General features: G+C 48.0%; 2 protein-coding genes across 6 annotated transcripts in view; one reads left to right on the forward strand and one right to left on the reverse strand.

Annotated features, from left to right (window-relative positions):
* The window catches only part of LOC149428930 (sodium channel modifier 1-like), a 12,025-nt gene extending 9,095 nt beyond the window's left edge, over positions 1 to 2,930 (reverse strand). Inside the window, exons 1-3 of the mRNA XM_089666923.1 lie at positions 2,781 to 2,930; positions 1,029 to 1,099; positions 372 to 460 (exon numbers count right to left, since the gene is read on the reverse strand). Coding sequence (XP_089523049.1) covers positions 372 to 460; positions 1,029 to 1,099; positions 2,781 to 2,831 — 211 coding nt within the window. The 5' untranslated portion in view covers positions 2,832 to 2,930. The remainder of the gene's footprint in view (positions 1 to 371; positions 461 to 1,028; positions 1,100 to 2,780) is intronic.
* Positions 2,931 to 2,984: 54 nt separating this feature from the next.
* LOC149428931 (lysM and putative peptidoglycan-binding domain-containing protein 1-like) lies at positions 2,985 to 15,296 on the forward strand. 5 transcript variants are annotated; one of them, XR_016310662.1, is made up of 4 exons: positions 2,985 to 3,364; positions 6,339 to 6,655; positions 10,493 to 14,371; positions 14,453 to 15,296. XR_016310662.1 is itself a non-coding variant. In XM_089666924.1 (3 exons), the coding sequence occupies exons 1-3, from the start codon at positions 3,194 to 3,196 to the stop codon at positions 10,668 to 10,670; spliced, it is 666 nt and encodes a 221-aa protein (XP_089523050.1). In that variant the 5' UTR covers positions 2,985 to 3,193; the 3' UTR covers positions 10,671 to 15,296. The 5 variants fall into 5 exon arrangements, 1 of the variants encoding a protein (XP_089523050.1); XR_016310660.1 differs by having other exon boundaries at positions 10,493 to 13,589; positions 13,675 to 15,296; XR_016310661.1 differs by having other exon boundaries at positions 10,493 to 11,967; positions 12,049 to 15,296.
* The last annotated feature ends 3,588 nt before the right edge of the window (positions 15,297 to 18,884 follow it).

Below are 18,884 nucleotides of genomic sequence, written 5' to 3' on the forward strand. Positions count from 1 at the left end.
GTGACTCCAATTTCCTGCCCATGAGGAATGGGCTGTGTATACGCCTGCCTTTAATTTCCCTCCCCTGAGGTTACAAGACACGCCCATGAGGAATGAGCTGTGTGTATGTGTGACTCTTATTTCCTTCCCCTGAGGTTACAGGACACACCCATAAGGTATGGGCTGTGTATGTACATGGCTATAATTTCCCTCCCCTGAGGCTACAAGACACGCCCATGAGGAACGAGCTCTGTATATGTGTGACTTATTTCCACCCCTGAGGTTACAGGACAGACCCACAAGGAACAAGTGTGCATATTGGAAATTCCAATTCCTCTCCCGAGGCTGCAGGATACACCCATGAGCAACAAGCTGAGTATATGGGCACTCACAGGCAATGTGTTTCTTCCCATTGCGATGGATGGAGAGCATATCTACCGTGTCGAAGACGGGTCTGTGGTGGCACACGGTGCAGGCATACCTGCAATGCAATCAGAGGATGGTGTCACTTATTTGATATTTGGATACAGCACTTTCAAAAGAAACATTTTGTGTTAATGGAAGGTAATAAGATCTCCTCTAATGAAGGCAACTAGTAGCTATTACACACAATGCGCCTCCTCCCAGCAATCACCCCTCCCGCCATCTAATGGGTACCCAACACACAACTTGAGGTCATGAAGACTCACTGGTTGGGGTTCTTCTTTAAGTCTGATCTGTTACAGGTCGTGCCAATTGAATCTGAGCACGTCATCCAATCGCCGAGTAACACCTTACCTGTGAAAACGGCACGCCAAAAACGTAGACAGTTCTGAGCAAATCTCCAGCGCTCGGCGACGCCCCCTCCTGCACACAAAGTCCTCCTACTGGTCAGTAAAGCTTTACATCACTTTAAATGACCAATAAGACACGGGAAATGGGAGGGGGTGTAGCCAAGTTTTGCTTGTAAGTTATGATTGGCACAAAACTTCAGCTGCTGCACCGTCTGGATCTACTCACTGATCCAACTGCCCCCGTCAGGAAGGAGGCGGCCATTCTGGAGTACACACCTTCCATTCCTCAGCAGCAGGGCCTCGTCCTCGGGGATGAAGCTGGCCAGCAGGTCGGCCACCCTCCGCTTCTGGATGGAGACATAAAGGAGGAGGAAAGGGTGATCGATTATTGATTGGAATGGATGGTCGATCCAATGACAGAAGTCAGATAGCCCCTCCCCCACCCGTCCCTATACTCTTCCCCTTCTATTCCCCCCCCCATACCCACCACCCCTCCCCATCTACATGTTCCAGCATTCCCATCTATTCTCCCTTCTAAACCTTCCCCCTCCACCTACATCTTCCGCTGTCTCCCCCATCTATACCCCTCCCCATTTCCCCCCCCCTTCTGCCCCCTCCTTCTATACAGTCCAGAACACTCCCTTATCTACCCCCCTCCTCCTGCACCCTGCATTCTACCCTACTGCACCATCCCCCATCTACCCCTTTTGCACCCTCCCCGATCCATACCCACCTGCCCCACCCCCATTCAAAGTTAGCTGCACCCTCCATCTATTCCTACTTGCTTCTCCTCCCCTATCCTTCTATACCCACCTCCCCCCCCCCATCTATACCCACCTTCCCCTCTCCCCCCATCTATACCCACCTTCCCCTCCCCCCCATCTATACCCACCTTCCCCTCTCCCCCCATCTATACCCACCTTCCCTTCCCCCCCCATCTATACCCACCTTCCCTTCCCCCCCATCTATACCCACCTTCCCTTCCCCCCCATCTATACCCACCTTCCCCACCCCCCCATCTATACCCACCTTCCCCACCCCCCCATCTATACCCACCTTCCCCTCCCCCCCCATCTATACCCACCTTCCCTTCCCCCCCATCTATACCCACCTTCCCCTCCCCCCCATCTATACCCACCTCCCCTCCCCCCCCCCATCTATACCCACCTTCCCCTCCCCCCCCCCATCTATACCCACCTTCCCCTCCCCCATTCAAAGTTAGCTGCACCCTCCATCTATTCCTACTTGCTTCTCCTCCCCTATCCTTCTATACCCACCTTCCCCTCCCCCCCCATCTATACCCACCTTCCCTTCCCCCCCATCTATACCCACCTTCCCCACCCCCCCATCTATACCCACCTTCCCCCCCCCCCCATCTATACCCACCTCCCCTCCCCCCCCCCATCTATACCCACCTTCCCCTCCCCCCCCCATCTATACCCACCTTCCCCTCCCCCATTCAAAGTTAGCTGCACCCTCCATCTATTCCTACTTGCTTCTCCTCCCCTATCCTTCTATACCCACCTTCCCCTCCCCCCATCTTTAACCACCTTCCCCTCCCCCCCATCTATACCCACCTTCCCCTCCCCCCCCATCTTTAACCACCTTCCCCCATTTCTACCCACCTTCCCCTCCCCCCCAATATATACCCACCTTCCCCTCCCCCCCCATCTATACCCACCTTCCCCCTCCACCCCATCTACACCCATCTCCTTCCCCTCCCCCCATCTACACCCATCTCCTTCCCCTCCCCCCCCCATCTCTATACCCGTCTTCCCCCCCATCTTTAACCACCATCTCCCTCCGTCTCTACCCACCTATTCTAAACCCATCTATACCCACCTTACCCCTCCCCCCCAGCTACACCCATCTCATCCCCCCCTCTATCAATACCCACCTATCCCTTCCCCCATCCATACCCCCCATATATAACCACCTTCCCTCATCTATACCTACCTACCCCATCTTTAACCACCCACCCCCATCTATACCTACCCCCCTCCTCCAATACCTCGCCCCCTCTCTCACCCTCAGTACATTCAGTTGGCTCCCATCGTCCCCCTCTCTCTTGAACGACATTTCTCCCCTCAGACGGCTTCCGTACAACCTCGCCGCACTGCCCGCTGGGAGATGTAGTCCCGCCTTCCGTATGCAGCACGTGACGTCTCCCCGGGGGCGGGGCTCTATGCATGCTTGTCAGTAGTCCCACCCATTCCCCACCCCTCCACCTGAGCCCGGTGGCGGACTACATTTCCCGGCATGCCCCGCCCCCCTCCCCGCTGTCACCTCTGGCCAGCAGCTGTCGGCAGTTCTAAGGCGGACGGGATCCAGGCACCGAGGAGGGGGGGAGGTCATGTGACCCTGTGGTGTCCCCCCTCCCCCTCCTGTCAGAAAATTGAATTACAAGAAGAAGATATCATGTGAGGGAAGATCTGTCAGCCATGTCCTCCTTCTCCTCCCCAGGGGGCTCCGGGCTCCTCCGAGGTACCAGGACCCGCTCCTATGGCAGCCTGGTCCAATCCCCCATCTCCCCGGCCCGGGTCCGGAGGGTGGAGCACCTGGTGTGTCCGGGGGATACGCTGCAAGGCCTGGCGCTGAGATACGGGGTCACGGTGAGTCCGGGGGGGCTCTATACTGAGATACGGGGTCACAGTGAGTGTGGGGGGGCTCTATACTGAGATACGGGGTCACGGTGAGTCCGGGGGGGCTCTATACTGAGATACGGGGTCACAGTGAGTGTGGGGGGGCTCTATACTGAGATACGGGGTCACGGTGGGTGTGGGGGGGCTCTATACTGAGATACGGGGTCACGGTGGGTGTGGGGGGGCTCTATACTGAGATACGGGGTCACGGTGAGTCTGGGGGGGCTCTATACTGAGATACGGGGTCACGGTGAGTCTGGGGGGGCTCTATACTGAGATACGGGGTCACGGTGAGTCTGGGGGGGCTCTATACTGAGATACGGGGTCACGGTGAGTGTGGGGGGCTCTATACTGAGATACGGGGTCACGGTGAGTGTGGGGGGGCTCTATACTGAGATACGGGGTCACGGTGAGTGTGGGGGGGCTCTATACTGAGATACGGGGTCACGGTGAGTCCGGGGGGGCTCTATACTGAGATACGGGGTCACGGTGAGTCTGGGGGGGCTCTATACTGAGATACGGGGTCACGGTGAGTGTGGGGGGCTCTATACTGAGATACGGGGTCACGGTGGGTGTGGGGGGGCTCTATACTGAGATACGGGGTCACGGTGAGTGTGGGGGGCTCTATACTGAGATACGGGGTCACGGTGAGTCCGGGGGGCTCTATACTGAGATACGGGGTCACGGTGAGTGTGGGGGGGCTCTATACTGAGATACGGGGTCACGGTGAGTCCGGGGGGGGCTCTATACTGAGATACGGGGTCACGGTGGGTGTGGGGGGGCTCTATACTGAGATACGGGGTCACGGTGAGTCCGGGGGGGCTCTATACTGAGATACGGGGTCACGGTGAGTCTGGAGGGGCTCTATACTGAGATACGGGGTCACGGTGAGTCCGGGGGGGCTCTATACTGAGATACGGGGTCACGGTGGGTGTGGGGAGGCTCTATACTGAGATACGGGGTCACGGTGAGTGTGGGGGGGCTCTATACTGTGATACGGGGTCACGGTGGGTGTGGGGGGGCTCTATACTGAGATACAGGGTCACGGTGAGTGTGGGGGGCTCTATACTGAGATACGGGGTCACGGTGAGTCCGGGGGGGCTCTATACTGAGATACGGGGTCACGGTGAGTCTAGGGGGGCTCTATACTGAGATACGGGGTCACGGTGAGTGTGGGGGGCTCTATACTGAGATACGGGGTCACGGTGAGTCCGGGGGGGCTCTATACTGAGATACGGGGTCACGGTGAGTGTGGGGGGGCTCTATACTGAGATACGGGGTCACGGTGAGTCCGGGGGGGCTCTATACTGAAATACGGGGGCACGGTGAGTCCGGGGGGGCTCTATACTGAGATACGGGGTCACGGTGAGTCTAGGGGGGCTCTATACTGAGATACGGGGTCACGGTGAGTGTGGGGGGCTCTATACTGAGATACGGGGTCACGGTGAGTCCGGGGGGGCTCTATACTGAGATACGGGGTCACGGTGAGTGTGGGGGGGCTCTATACTGAGATACGGGGTCACGGTGAGTCCGGGGGGGCTCTATACTGAAATACGGGGGCACGGTGAGTCCGGGGGGGCTCTATACTGAGATACGGGGTCACGGTGAGTCTGGGGGGGCTCTATACTGAGATACGGGGTCACGGTGAGTGTGGGGGGCTCTATACTGAGATACGGGGTCACGGTGAGTGTGGGGGGCTCTATACTGAGATACGGGGTCACGGTGGGTGTGGGGGGGCTCTATACTGAGATACGGGGTCACGGTGAGTCCGGGGGGGCTCTATACTGAGATACGGGGTCACGGTGAGTGTGGGGGGGCTCTATACTGAGATACGGGGTCACGGTGAGTCTGGAGGGGCTCTATACTGAGATACGGGGTCACGGTGGGTGTGGGGGGGCTCTATACTGAGATACGGGGTCACAGTGAGTGTGGGGGGGCTCTATACTGAGATACGGGGTCACGGTGAGTGTGGGGGGCTCTATACTGAGATACGGGGTCACGGTGAGTCCGGGGGGGCTCTATACTGAGATACGGGGTCACGGTGAGTGTGGGGGGGCTCTATACTGAGATACGGGGTCACGGTGAGTCCGGGGGGGCTCTATACTGAGATACGGGGGCACGGTGAGTCCGGGGGGGCTCTATACTGAGATACGGGGTCACGGTGAGTCTGGGGGGGCTCTATACTGAGATACGGGGTCACGGTGAGTGTGGGGGGCTCTATACTGAGATACGGGGTCACGGTGAGTCCGGGGGGGCTCTATACTGAGATACGGGGTCACGGTGAGTGTGGGGGGGCTCTATACTGAGATACGGGGTCACGGTGAGTCCGGGGGGGCTCTATACTGAGATACGGGGTCACGGTGAGTCTGGGGGGGCTCTATACTGAGATACGGGGTCACGGTGAGTGTGGGGGGCTCTATACTGAGATACGGGGTCACGGTGAGTCCGGGGGGGCTCTATACTGAGATACGGGGTCACAGTGAGTCCGGGGGGGCTCTATACTGAGATACGGGGTCACGGTGAGTCTGGGGGGGCTCTATACTGAGATACGGGGTCACGGTGAGTGTGGGGGGCTCTATACTGAGATACGGGGTCACGGTGAGTCCGGGGGGCTCTATACTGAGATACGGGGTCACGGTGAGTCCGGGGGGGCTCTATACTGAGATACGGGGTCACTATACTGAGATGTGGGGTGGTGGTGGGTCCAGGGGGTCACTATACTGAGATAAGGGTTGATGAGTCGGGGGGGGGGTCCCTACACTGATATATGGGGTCCCTATACTGATATTCGGGGTCACAGTGAGTCCAGGGACAGCAAGAAACAGATTTCCCCTCACTTCCTGTTTTGTACCTGAGACAGGAAGTGTCTCAGAACTTTTCCTATTTGGAGTAATCCGTCATTTCCCCGCCGTGCGCTAATCTCCGCCCCTTTCTCCTCCCGCAGATGGAGCAGATCAAGCGAGCCAATCGCCTCTACACCAACGACTCCATCTTCCTGAAGAAGTACCTCAGCATCCCCGTCCTGACCGAGCAGCCGGAGCTGTCCAACGGGGCCGGCGCCAAGGAGGGCGCGGGGGAGGGCGGCGAAGGGGCAGCGACGGAGGGCCAGCCGGAGCGGGAGAAGGGCCGGCTCCACCGCAGCTCCTCCCACGCAGAGCGCAGGGCCGAGGTGTCAGCCAGCGACTTCATGAACAAGCTGGACACCAGGATCCGGGTGTCCAAGAGGGCGGCCGTGAAGAAGATACGGGAGGGGGAGAGCGCGTAAGTCTGGGGTGGGGGGGGGGGGGATCGGCTTACATGACAATATGGCGGACGTGGGATGGCCTACACTTCCCTAAATGACCAATCGGATCGGTTCGCAGCACAGAAAAGGGCAGGACCTAGAACCTATGCTGCTAAATGAATTCACAGCTTGGAGGGGTGCTTTTTTTTCACCCTGGGGTGCTAGAGAACCTTATCTCAGTACTAGAACCCCCGCCCCTTGGGGGGGTAGCAAAGGGGCACCCTCCTTCACTTCAGCAGGGGGGGCAGAAAAAGGGGGGAACCTGTAATCTATGCTGTTGAATGAATTCACAGTTTATGGAGGGGATGCTCTTGGGTCCTTATCACAGTACTAGAACCCCCACATCCCGGTACTAGAACCCCCACATCCCAGTACTAGAACCCCCACCCCCTCAGCTGGGCCAAGGGGTAGCAAAGAGGCAGCCACCTTCACTTCAGCAGCAGGGATGGGGGGGGGGGGGGGCAAGCGTGACATCCAAATGCTGGGCGGCTGGAGAGACAACAGAGAGAGCTAGAGACCTCAGGATCCATTGCAGCCCAACCCCCCCCCCCCCAATGGTCGCCTACAACTGTCACTTCTCAGCCACTTTTGGGCAGCTGGAGGGACAACAGACAGAGAGAGCTGGAGACCTCAGAATCCATTGCAGCCCAACCCCTTCATCCCCTCCCCTCTCCCATGTGTGCGCACAACTGTCATTTCTCAGCCACTTCTGGGCGGCTGGAGAGACAACAGAGAGAGCTAAGGACCTCAGAATCCATTGCAGCCCAACCCCTCCCAATGGTCACCCACAACTGTCACTTCTCAGCCACTTCTGGGTGGCTAAAGAGACAACAGACAGAGAGAGCTAGAGACCTCAGAATCCATTGCAGCCCAATCTCTCCCCTCTCCCATGTGTGCCCACAACTGTCACTTCTCAGCCACTTCTGGGTGGCTAAAGAGACAACAGACAGAGAGAGCTAGAGACCTCAGAATCCATTACAGCCCAACCCCTCCCAATGCTTGCCCACAACTGTCACTTCTCAGCCACTTCTGGGCGGCTGGAGAGACGACAGAGAGAGCTAGAGACCTCAGAATCCATTGCAACCCCCCCCCCCCCAATGATGGTGGCCACCAGCAACTGTCACTTCTCAACCACTTCTGGGCGGCTGGAGGGACAACAGAGAGAGCTAGAGACCTCAGAATCCATTGCAGCTCATCCCTTCCCCTCTCCCATGTGCGCCCACAACTGTCACTTCTCAGCCAAACATAGGCTGGAAAACAGCAACATGCATTACCAATGATATCCACTAGATGGCAGACAGTGTTTTGTATCACCAAGTAGCCCCTTCCTCTTCTTATTGGCTGTGACTTCAGGGGGTCTGGTGTAGTGTTTTTTTTTTTTTGGTCCATAAAAAAGGGTGGGCTTTGTGAAAGGTGGTGCCGCCTGGTTTACTCTGAGCAGGGTAGGGATGGTTACCTACCAGCATATCTTTGGAGTATGGGAGGAAACTGGAGTGTCCACGCAGGCAAAGCACAGGGAGAGCATGCAAACTCCATGTAGGTAGCAGGCTGGCAGGGTCCTGAACCTGGGACTCCACTGCTAACTACAGGGAGAGAATGCAAACTCCATGTACAGTTGGGATTTGAACCAGAGACTCCAGTGCTTAAAGGCAGCAGCGCTAACCACTAAGCTACTAGCAAGCATGTGGAGAGCATGCAAACTCCATGTAGAAAGCATCCTGGCTGGGATTTAAACCTGGTACTCCAGTGCTTAAAGGCAGAAGTGCTAATCACCAACCACATAGAGAACATGCAAACTCCATGTAGATAGCATGCTGGCTGGGATTTGAACCTGAGAGCTCAGTGCTGAAAGGCAGAAGTGCTAATCACCAAGCACGGAGAGCACATGCAAACTCCATGTAACAATCTGGCTGGGTGCTAAACCTGGGACCACAGTACTGTAAGGCAGCAGTTCTAAGCTACCAGCAAGTACAGTGAGAATATGCAAACTCCATGTAGAGAGTTATAAACCTGGGTCCCGGTGCTAACCACTAGGAAGTACAGGGAGAGCATGCAAACTCCATGTAGATATCATCCCGGCTGGGTCCCCACTGCTAACCACTAAGCACAGGGAGAGCAAGCAAGCTCCATGTAGATAGCATCCTGGCTGGGATTTGAACCTTAGCAGTGCTAACCACTAAGCCACTAGCAAGTACAGGGAGAATATGCAAACTCCATGTAGATAGCAACATCCCCTAGCAACAATAGATCCACCCCAGCAACAAAATACTCCCCCCAGCAGAAAAATACCCCCCCCCCGCTCAAGAGGTCCAACCCAGCAACAATAGGTCCGCCCCCAGTAGAAAAATACCCCCCCCCCCAGCTCAAGAGGTCCACCCCAGCAACCAATTCCCCCCCTCCCCCCAGCAACAATAGGCCCATCCCAGCAACAAATTATCCTCAGCAACAATAGGTCCACCCAGGGGCGTGTTTGCCGTGAGGCAAACAAGGCATTTGCCTAGGGTGGCACTTTTCAGGGGGGGCACTATTCCTCCCACTGACACCAATGATGGGGCACTATTCCTCCCACTGACACCAATGATGGGGCACTATTCCTCCCACTGACACCAATGATGGGGCACTATTCCTCCCACTGACACCAATGATGGGGCACTATTCCTCCCACTGACACCAATGATGGGGCACTATTCCTCCCACTGACACCAATGATGGGGCACTATTCCTCCCACTGACACCAATGATGGGGCACTATTCCTCCCACTGACACCAATGATGGGGCACTATTCCTCCCACTGACACCAATGATGGGGCACTATTCCCCCCACTGACACCAATGATGGGGCACTATTCCTCCCACTGATACCAATGATGGGGCACTATTCCTCCCACTGACACCAATGATGGGGCACTATTCCTCCCACTGACACCAATGATGGGGCACTATTCCTCCCACTGACACCAATGATGGGGCACTATTCCTCCCACTGACACCAATGATGGGGCACTATTCCTCCCACTGACACCAATGATGGGGCACTATTCCTCCCACTGACACCAATGATGGGGCACTATTCCTCCCACTGACACCAATGATGGGGCACTATTCCTCCCACTGACACCAATGATGGGGCACTATTCCTCCCACTGACACCAATGATGGGGCACTATTCCTCCCACTGACACCAATGATGGGGCACTATTCCTCCCACTGACACCAATGATGGGGCACTATTCCTCCCACTGACACCAATGATGGGGCACTATTCCTCCCACTGACACCAATGATGGGGCACTATTCCTCCCACTGACACCAATGATGGGGCACTATTCCTCCCACTGACACCAATGATGGGGCACTATTCCTCCCACTGACACCAATGATGGGGCACTATTCCTCCCACTGACACCAATGAAGGGGCACTATTCCTCCCACTGACACCAATGATGGGGCACTATTCCTCCCACTGACACCAATGATGGGGCACTATTCCTCCCACTGACACCAATGATGGGGCACTATTCCTCCCACTGACACCAATGATGGGGCACTATTCCTCCCACTGACACCAATGAAGGGGCACTATTCCTCCCATTGACCCAGCCACAAAACACCCCCCCAGCAACAATTGGTCCACCCCAGCAACAACAGACCCCTGTCAGTAACAGTAGATCTCCCACCATTAAGAGACTCTCCATTAGCCACCAACAATAGACCTCCCCAGCAACATAAAAGATAAAAGACCGATGAACTTTTGATGTTACAATAACATGATTTTAGTGATCCTGTATGTTTTTTTTTCTTTGTCATCTCTCAGGGGTGCCGAGAAAGAGGCAGAGCCCAGCAGGGGCGGCTACCAAAGTCCCAGTCTCAGCAGGTCCCACGAGGGCTCCCCGCAGACTCAGCAACGCTCATTACTGGGACCAGTCCCCTTAACAGTGACTACCCGCACCTCCACCCTCCGCGATCACGAGGATGAGATCTTTAAGTTATGACCTTCGGTTCCTCTTTTTATCCCATTTTCTATTTTTAATGTTGTTTTTTTATATCGGACGAACATTTTTCTATACAGTTTTAAAGTGTGCCTGTTGTAATGTAGTGATGCACTGAACTCCCTGCCCCCCCCCCTCTAAATGGCTGCCAGGTAGAGAATAGCCAGTATGTGGAGCTCTAAATGGCCGCTAGGTGGAGAATAGCCAGTATGTGGAGCTCTAAATGGCTGGCAGGTGGAGAATAGCCAGTAGGTGGAGCTCTAAATGGCTGGCAGGTGGAGAATAGCCAGTAGGTGGAGCTCTAAATGGCCGCTAGGTGGAGAATAGCCAGTAGGTGGAGCTGTAAATGGCCGCTAGGTGGAGAATAGCCAGTAGGTGGAGCTGTAAATGGCTGCTAGGTGGCGAATAGCCAGTAGGTGGAGCTGTAAATGGCTGCTAGGTGGCGAATAGCCAGTAGGTGGAGCTCTAAATGGCCGCTAGGTGGAGAATAGCCAGTAGGTGGAGCTGTAAATGGCCGCTAGGTGGAGAATAGCCAGTAGGTGGAGCTCTAAATGGCCGCTAGGTGGAGAATAGCCAGTGGGTGGAGCTGTAAATGGCCGCTAGGTGGAGAATAGCCAGTAGGTGGAGCTCTAAATGGCTGGCAGGTGGAGAATAGCCAGTAGGTGGAGCTCTAAATGGCCGCTAGGTGGAGAATAGCCAGTAGGTGGAGCTGTAAATGGCCGCTAGGTGGAGAATAGCCAGTAGGTGGAGCTCTAAATGGCTGGCAGGTGGAGAATAGCCAGTAGGTGGAGCTGTAAATGGCTGGCAGGTGGAGAATAGCCAGTAGGTGGAGCTCTAAATGGCTGGCAGGTGGAGAATAGCCAGTAGGTGCAGCTCTAAATGGCTGCTAGTTGGAGAATAGCCAGTAGGTGGAGCTCTAAATGGCTGCTAGTTGGAGAATAGCCAGTAGGTGGAGCTGTAAATGGCCGCTAGGTGGAGAATAGCCAGTAGGTGGAGCTGTAAATGGCTGGCAGGTGGAGAATAGCCAGTAGGTGGAGCTCTAAATGGCTGGCAGGTGGAGAATAGCCAGTAGGTGGAGCTCTAAATGGCTGCTAGTTGGAGAATAGCTAGTAGGTGGAGCTCTAAATGGACGCTAGATGGAGAATAGCCAGTAGGTGGAGCTCTAAATGGCCACTAGTTGGAGAATAGCCAGTAGGTGGAGCTCTAAATGGCTGCCAGGTGGAGAATAGCCAGTAGGTGGAGCTCTAAATGGCTGGCAGGTGGAGAATAGCCAGTAGGTGGAGCTCTAAATGGCTGGCAGGTGGAGAATAGCCAGTAGGTGAGCTCTAAATGGCCACTAGTTGGAGAATAGCCAGTAGGTGGAGCTCTAAATGGCCTCTAGGTGGAGAATAGCCAGTAGGTGGAGCTCTAAATGGCTGCTAGTTGGAGAATAGCCAGTAGGTGGAGCTCTAAATGGACGCTAGATGGAGAATAGCCAGTAGGTGGAGCTCTAAATGGCCACTAGTTGGAGAATAGCCAGTAGGTGGAGCTCTAAATGGCTGCCAGGTGGAGAATAGCCAGTAGGTGGAGCTCTAAATGGCTGGCAGGTGGAGAATAGCCAGTAGGTGGAGCTCTAAATGGCTGCTAGTTGGAGAATTGCCAGTAGGTGGAGCTCTAAATGGCCGCTAGGTGGAGAATAGCCAGTAGGTGGAGCTCTAAATGGCTGGCGGGTGGAGAATAGCCAGTAGGTGGAGCTCTAAATGGCTGCCGGGTGGAGAATAGCCAGTAGGTGGAGCTCTAAATGGCCGCTAGTTGGAGAATAGCCAGTAGGTGAGCTCTAAATGGCTGCTAGTTGGAGAATAGCCAGTAGGTGAGCTCTAAATGGCCGCTAGGTGGAGAATAGCCAGTATGTGGAGCTCCAAATAGCCGCTAGCTGGAGTTCTACAAATATCAAGACCCCCCCCCCCCATTTAGTGGGGGATGGGAAGGGGGGGTAATATTTCCGAATGCACAGCTGACTTCCTGTTCAATCACCTTATAGGGTGCGGTCATTGTAAACGTGAACAACGCGCTTCCTTCTGGTCCGTTAAATATCCCATCGGAAGCATTTTGTTATATCAGTGCAAAAAAACAATCTGTTGATCCTGCCAGAAATCCTGTGAGCCGATAACTTCCTTTGCTGTACTGTTATCCGTTATCACTGTTCCCAGCTATCTCTGTGCGCTACAGAACCCCTCCCCCACGTTATAAAGAAGAGAAAAGGGGGAGCTATTACAAAGACATATTTCCTATTCTCTTCAGCTCCATCTAGTGGCCATAATGCCATATTGTTCTACCGCCCATAATAAGGACCTTCGTTTAAAAAAAAAATTGCCTAAAGAACCCGTGTTTTTGCCCAGGTAGCACAGAACGAATATCCGTACAGATTCACTGGATGAATGGGTATGTGGGGTTTTTTTTTTTTTAATAAATAGACCCCAAAGTGTATTTATAGCCAAAAATTTTATTATTATTATTTTTTTTTTAATAATTTATAAACAATACACAGAAAGGTAAAACGCCTTTCAGACCCTTCTTGCTTTTCCACCAAGAAAATCCGGCACATCGGTATAAATCGGCATAGCGGTTATCCTTGTACACAGTAGAACACCGCCGTAAAAAGCTGATGCGTTTCGGCCATTTAGGTTGACCTTAGCCATGAATACGGCCTGAATGGTCGAAACGCGTTGGCATTTTTTATGCATCATTGAATGTGTTTTGGCTGTTCAGGTCAGCCTTAGTCATGATTAAGCCCTGAACGGCCAAAACTTGATGCCATTTTTTATAAAAAATCAAATGTGTTTTGGCTGTTCAGGTCGGCCTTAGTCATGATTAAGCCCTGAACGGCCAAAACCTGTTGGCATTTTTTTAATATAAAAATTTTACAGCATTACCGTCGTTCAGGTCAGCCTTAGTCATGATTAAGGCCTGAACGGCCAAAACTTGTTGACATTTTTTATTAAAAATGAAATGTGTTTTGGCCGTTCAGGTCAGCCTTAGTCATGATTAAGCCCCGAACGGCTAAAACTTGGCATTTTTTATTAAAAATCTAACGTGTTTTGGCCGTTCAGGTCAGCCTTAGTCATGGTTAAGCCCTGAACGGCCAAAACCTGTTGGCATTTTTTTATATAAAAATTTTACAGCATTACCGTCGTTCAGGTCGGCCTTAGTCATGATTGTGCCCTGAATAGCCAAAACCTGGCATTTTTTATTAAAAATCTAACGTGTTTTGGCTGTTTAGGTCAGCCTTAGTCATGATTAAGCCGTGAACGGCCAAAACCTGTTGGCATTTTTTTAATATAAAAATTTGACAGCATTACCGTCGTTCAGGTCAGCCTTAGTCATGATTGTGCCCTAAACAGCCAAAACTTGTTGGCATTTTTTTTTAAAAATCAAATGTGTTTTGGCAGTTCAGGTCAGCCTTAGTCATGATTAAGCCCTGAACGTCCAAAACTTGGCATTTTTTATTAAAAATCTAACGTGTTTTGGCTGTTTAGGTCAGCCTTAGTCATGATTAAGCCCTAAACGGCCAAAACCTGGCATTTTTTATTAAAAATCTAACGTGTTTTGGCTGTTTAGGTCAGCCTTAGTCATGATTATGCCCTGAACGGCCAAAAATTGTTGGCATTTTTTATTAAAAATCTAACGTATTTTGGCTGTTCAGGTCAGCCTTAGTCATGATTAAGGCAGGACAGTCGAAACGTGTTGCCATCTCTAATAATACCTACGCGTTTCGGCTGTTCAGGCTGGCCCTAGTCACGATTAAGGCCTGAACGGTCGAAACGTGTTGCCATCTCTATTAATACCTACGCGTTTCGTCCGTTCAGGCTGGCCCTAGTCATGTTTAAGGCCTGAACAGTCGAAACATGTTGCCATCCCTGATAAAAATACCTACGCATTTCGTCCGTTCAGGCTGGCCCTAGTCATGATTAAGGCCTTAACGGTCGAAACACGTTGGCATTCCACTGTGTACAATAAAGGACAACCGCTACTCTGATTTATACCGATGTTCCGGCTTTTCTTCGCGTGTTGTGCGTCAGTGAGGTTCCAGAGACCTTTCAGCTAGAGCTAGGGTTTAGAGCCCCAGCAGTAGAGGTTGTCGCGCTGTTCCAGTCCCCGCTGGGGAGAACCCCCTTCACTTCCTGTGTCACTGGCACGACAGGAAGTAAGAGGAAACCTCCCTAAAGCAAGAGGAAGTCTTCTGGTGGCCACACACTTCCATTTTTTTTTTTCGATTGATCATTTTTTTCCAAAAGTACGGCCTCCATTAGAGCAGGTAGAAGATTTCCTTCTGTAAAATTTGGATTTCCTGAATATAGAGGGCGAATCTCCCCGGGGGGGCGGGGCATGTGGACGAATCCACAACTAAAAACCGTTTTGGTTGGAGACGGGATGGCTGGAAACAGATTTCAGGAGCCAAAGACACAAAGGAAATCACAATTCCACAACGGGTTCCAGATCCGCGCCGCTGAAAACTTTGTACCGCCATCCGAAAATCGCGAACAGCTGCGATGGACTGAACGTGTCACAGAACAACCGCAGGGAGGGCCCCTGGGGGCCCCAAACCGAGCCTTGAATCAAATCGGCCTTCAATAAACGGCTACAGACAAAGCGTTGTGGAATTTTTACTTAACCCTTTAATGGTTCAACAAATCTCATCGTAACTTTGACAGGTGTTAATAAAGCTGTACTTGTCATCAACTACTTAGGGCTCCGCATAGAAAACATTCGCCGGACGAACGTCACAAACATTTGTGGAGGCTGAGCAAATGTTCCCTGTATTTCCTGTAATAGATTCATGCCTAGGATCGGCAGCTCCATCTAGTGGCCAAATGTGGTATTATCCTGAAATGCAGTACTTCCTAGGATCGGCAGCTCCATCTAGTGGCCAAATGTGGTATTATCCTGAAATGCAGTACTTCCTAGGATCGGCAGCTCCATCTAGTGGACAAATGTGGTATTATCCTGAAATGCAGTACTTCCTAGGATCGGCAGCTCCATCTAGTGGACAAATGTGGTATTATCCTGAAATGCAGTACTTCCTAGGATCGGCAGCTCCATCTAGTGGACAAATGTGGTATTATCCTGAAATGCAGTACCTGGATCAGGTATTTAAAAAAAAGAAAAAACATACCGCATTTTGGCCACTAGATGGCGTTTGGTGATTCAAGGAATGAATCTATTACAAAATAGACAGGGAATGTGTGACATTCGTCCAAAGAATGTCTTATAAATACGCCCTTAATATATTCAGGTCAATTACACCTTTTTTTTTTTTTTTTAAAGGAATTTTTTTTTTTTTTTTTGGTGGTAACTATAATTATTTATTCATTTATTTCAGGTACTTATATAGCGCCGTCAATTTACGCAGCATAATTGAATATCTCCATTATTATTATTATTATTATTTATTGGAAGAAAGCTGGCCAAAAAAAAAAAAGCTGTTATTTTTTTGCCACTACCATGACCCACCACCAGGAAATGCAAAATAAATTCTACTGACATTAGCAGTGATACCATATATGTGCAATAATTGTTGTTTGTACCCATTGGGTAGACGGTCCCTGAAATAATAGGGTGAATTTTGGCCTTTTTTTTTTTTTTTTTTCTAATCCTTCCTAAACACACTGACACTAAAGTTTTTTTTGTTTTTTTTTTAAGCCTACTTTATTCACCCTGAAACTAACCTAGATCAAACCCTGATGTAGCTGTAGCTATTTTATTATTGTTATTATTATTGTTATTATTTTTAATTACTATCCATTTTATTATTTTTTAGTATTATTATTTCTATATTATTGTTATTATTATTTTTAATTCTTATCAATTTTATTATTTTTAGTATTGTTATTATTATTTTGGTTATTATTTCTATATTATTATTGTTGTAATTATTATCAATTTTAATATTTTTAGTATTGTTATTATTTTGGTTGTTATTTTTATATTATTATTGTTATTATTATTATTTTTAATTATTATCAATTTTATTATTTTTAGTATTGCTCATATTTCAGTTATTATTTCTATATTATTATTATTACTTTTTTTAAATTATTATAAGTTTTATTATTTTTAGTATAGCTCATATTTTAGTTATTTCTATATTATTATTATTTTTTAATTATCAGTTTTAATATTATTAGTATTGTTATTATTTTGATTATTATTATTATTTTTATTAATAATAATATAGCAATAATAACCAAATCAATAACAATACAAATAATAAAACTGATAATTAAAAATAATAACAACAATAATAATAATAATAATAATATAGAAATAATAACTAAAGTAATAGCAATACTAAAAATAATAAAACTGATAATTAAAAATAATAATAATATTATTTTTAATTACTATCAATTTTATTATTTTTAGTATTGTTATTATTTTAGTTATTATTTCTATATTATTATTATTGTTGTTAGTGTTATTATTATTTTTAATTATTATCAGTTTTATTATTATTATTTATTATTATAATAATACTACTACTACTAATAATAATAATAAAATAGCAATAATAACAATAATAATAAAACTGATAATTAAAAATAATAATAACATATATTATATTATTATTATTGTTATTATTATTTTTAATTATCAATTTTATTATTTGTATTGTTATTGATTTGGTTATTATTGCTATATTATTATTATTAATAAAAATAATAATAATAATAATCAAAATAATAACAATACTAATAATATTAAAACTGATAATTAAAAAATAATAATAATATAGAAATAACTAAAATATGAGCTATACTAAAAATAATAAAACTTATAATAATTTTAAAAAAAGTAATAATAATAATATAGAAATAATAACTGAAATATGAGCAATACTAAAAATAATAAAATTGATAATAATTAAAAATAATAATAATAACAATAATAATATAGAAATAACAACCAAAATAATAACAATACTAAAAAAAAATTTAGTTATTTCTATATTATTATTATTGTTGTTGTTGTTATTATTTTTAATGATCAGTTTTATTATTATTAGTATTGTTATTATTTTGGTTATTATTAGTATTATTGATAATAATATTAGTATTATTTTTATTATTATAATAATTTTTTATGTATTTTTTTTTTTACTTATTTTTATTTTTACACACAGGCCTTAAAAGAAAAAAAAAATATTTAGTGTCAGTGTATTTAGGTAGGATTAAAAAAAACAAAAAAAAACCAACAAAATGCAACCCAATGCGTTGTTAACCACTTGAGCCCCAGAGGATTTACCCCCCTTAATGACCAGGCCTTTTTTTGCTGTTTGGCGCTGCACTAATTCAAATGATAATTGCGCGGTCATGCAATGCTGTACCCAAACAAAATTTACGTCCTTTTCTTCACACAAATGGAGCTTTCTTTTGGTGGTATTTGATCACCTGTGCGCTTTTTATTTTCGGCGCTATAAACAAAAAAAACACGAAAATCTTGAAAAAAAACCAATTTTTTCTACTTTCAGCTATAAAAAATATATCGTAAACTCAAAGTTAGTCATAAATTTCAGCCAAAATGTATTCTGCTACATGTTTTTGGTAAAAAAAATCCCAATAAGTGTATATTGATTGCTTTGTGTGAACGTTATAGCGTCTACAAACTATGGTATAGATACTGTAATTTATGCCTTTTTTTGCTATACAGCGCTGCACTAATTCAAATGATAATTGCGCGGTCATGCAATGCTGTACCCAATCGAAATTTACGTCCTTTTTTTCACACAAATAGAGCTTTCTTTTGGTGGTATTTGATCACCTGTGCGCTTTTTATTTTTGGCGCTATAAACAAAAAAACACGAAAATCTTGAAAAAAAAACAATTTTTTCTACTTTCAGCTATAAAAAATATATCGTAAACTCAAAGTTAGTCATAAATTTCAGCCAAAATGTATTCTGCTACATGTTTTTGGTAAAAAAAATCCCAATAAGTGTATATTGATTGCTTTGTGTGAACGTTATAGCGTCTACAAACTATGGTATAGATACTGTAATTTATGCCTTTTTTTGCTATACAGCGCTGCACTAATTCAAATGATAATTGCGCGGTCATGCAATGCTGTACCCAATCGAAATTTACGTCCTTTTTTTCACACAAATAGAGCTTTCTTTTGGTGGTATTTGATCACCTGTGCGCTTTTTATTTTTGGCGCTATAAACAAAAAAACACGAAAATCTTG

This window comes from Staurois parvus, unplaced genomic scaffold, assembly GCF_062004578.1.
Source record: "Staurois parvus isolate SC_StPar_1 unplaced genomic scaffold, SC_StPar_1.0 ptg002913l, whole genome shotgun sequence".
In the NCBI taxonomy this organism is placed as follows: Eukaryota; Metazoa; Chordata; class Amphibia; order Anura; family Ranidae; genus Staurois; species Staurois parvus.

What these genes read in the sequence shown, in the direction of transcription:
- LOC149428931 (XM_089666924.1), top strand. Translation starts at nt 3,194, where the DNA reads ATGTCCTCCTTCTCCTCCCCAGGGGGCTCCGGGCTCCTCCGAGGTACC. An exon ending in CGCTGAGATACGGGGTCACG is followed by an intron (nt 3,365 to 6,338) that starts GTGAGTCCGGGG and finishes CTCCTCCCGCAG; the next exon opens with ATGGAGCAGATCAAGCGAGC. An exon ending in ATACGGGAGGGGGAGAGCGC is followed by an intron (nt 6,656 to 10,492) that starts GTAAGTCTGGGG and finishes GTCATCTCTCAG; the next exon opens with GGGTGCCGAGAAAGAGGCAG.